The 2,076-nt window shown below is 46.1% G+C and overlaps 1 protein-coding gene across 1 annotated transcript in view; it reads right to left on the reverse strand.

Annotated features, from left to right (window-relative positions):
- Window positions 1-1,281, reverse strand: part of LOC105449734 (neural Wiskott-Aldrich syndrome protein-like) — a 3,380-nt gene extending 2,099 nt beyond the window's left edge. Inside the window, exons 1-2 of the mRNA XM_011689117.1 lie at window positions 1,278-1,281; window positions 320-678 (exon numbers count right to left, since the gene is read on the reverse strand). Coding sequence (XP_011687419.1) covers window positions 320-678; window positions 1,278-1,281 — 363 coding nt within the window. The remainder of the gene's footprint in view (window positions 1-319; window positions 679-1,277) is intronic.
- Between the last annotated feature and the right edge of the window lie 795 nt (window positions 1,282-2,076).

Here is a 2,076-nt window from a genome sequence, read left to right on the forward strand (position 1 = left end):
GTGTGTGTGTGTGTGTGTGTGCGCGCGTGTGTCGTGTGTCGTGTGCGTGCGCGCGCGCGTGTGTGTGTGTGTGTGTGTGTGTGTGTGTGTGTGTGTGTGTGTGTGTGTGTGTGCGTGCGTACTGAATTGAATTTTGCGTGCACACGGGGACAGAAATGCCTGGCCATCTGAAGTGTCATGTGTATCTACAGAGATCAAGAGTTCTGTCTAACGCGTGCTCATTGGTCTCTTTAGATACGCATGAAACTTCAGATGGCCAGGCATTTCTGTCCCCGTGTGTACATAGCATACAAAATATATATAAATTTAATGTATTTACCTTTTTCATTATCGCGTTTCTTGGCACGTTTGGTGGCGGTGCCGATGTCGTTGACATCATCAATGGCGGTACCGGTGTCAACGCTGCTGCTGCCGGTGGTGGTGGCGGTGCCGGTGCCGCTGAGATCATCGGTGGCGGTACCGGTGTGAATGCTGCTACTGCCGGTGGCGGTGCCGGTGCCGCTGAGATCATCGGTGGCGGTACTGGTGTCAACGCTGCTACTGCCGGTGATGGTGGCGGTGCCGGTGCCACTATCGTTGCCGGTGGTCGTGGTGGTGTCGATACCGATGCCGCTGATGGTGTCAACGGCATCGGCGCTGCCTCCGTTTGTCCGTTTAGGCAGCAGCCTAAACTTCTTGCTGAAATGAAAATGAATAAATTAATAGAGTAGCGTCACAGCTTATCTCTCTTGTCTCTTTCTCATCTTTCACTCACATACATACATACATACATACACACGCACGCATGCACGCACGCACGCACGCACGCACGCACACACACACAATCTCTCTCTCTCGCTCATTTTTGAACGATTTGTTTTTATCTATTATCCCATTTTCTTGCATTCTTCCTCTCGCACACTCACGCACGTTTTCACATACACCACTACACTCGCTCATTCATTAATCACTCGTACGTTTTCGCTACACTTTTTGACTTCTCCCGTTCGCGGCCGACGCAGAAAGATGATCGTAACTGTTTCCGAGTTCGTAAACGCAAATCGTAGTCGTTGATCAACGCAATGATTTTACGCAAACGTATGTCGTAGAGACGATTGATATGACACATACATTTACGTTAAAATAATTGTGCGGTGACCACGACTATGATTTACCTTTACGTACTTGGTCAGAAACAGTTATGGCAATCTAATTATTTCTGCGTTGTACTAACTCGCACGTTTTTCACACTTTCTCTCGTTCATGCACTCGCACGTTTTCACTGATCATTCACTTACCCATTCTCTAACATTTATTCACTTGCTCGTCCTCTCTCTCTCTCTCTCTCTCTCTCTCTCTCTCTCTCTCTCTCGAGGTAATACTTACATTTTCTTCTGCCTGGCTTGTTCGACATGTTGATTGTTGTTATTCACTTACACCTCACTATTTGCTCGGCGCTCGCTGATCTGATGTGATCTGATGGCGAACGTTCGTTGTCGCCGGGCGCGCCGAGTGCGCCGATCCACGTGACGTGGATACAGCGTTGCCACGTTGCCACACACAACAAACACACCCTAAATGATCCCATGTCCGTGTATGTTCCATGCTTTCGCATTATGCCTGAGTTTACGCTCCGCGAGACGATCTGACGCCGCGTTTTCTTTTCTCTCTTTCTATCTCCCTATCTCTCTCTATCTCTTACAATTAGTCATACTTACAGAAATATGACTTGGGATGTAATTTCATAAATTGACAATGTAACACGCGACATTATTATCTATGGATTTCTCTACTTTAACATTTATAAATTTATTATATATGTAACTATTATTAATATGTAAGTGTTAAAATGGATAAATATGAAAATCAGTTGTTAGTAAATATGTATGTATGTTATTTAAATTGTTACCTACTGTGACCGCACTTTCTCAAGTGTCGGACTACAAGATCCGGCTAAAGACAACGATTAACGTAACTCGTAATTGCACAATATCCAAAAAAAACGCGAAGTTGGGCGCCAGGCACGAGCAGGCGTGCCACCCTTCGAATTATCACGCGGAATTGAAATCTAGAACGCGGTAGAGGGGCGGTTCGTAA

Source organism: Wasmannia auropunctata, unplaced genomic scaffold (genome assembly GCF_000956235.1).
Source record: "Wasmannia auropunctata unplaced genomic scaffold, wasmannia.A_1.0 LD336074.1, whole genome shotgun sequence".
In the NCBI taxonomy this organism is placed as follows: Eukaryota; Metazoa; Arthropoda; class Insecta; order Hymenoptera; family Formicidae; genus Wasmannia; species Wasmannia auropunctata.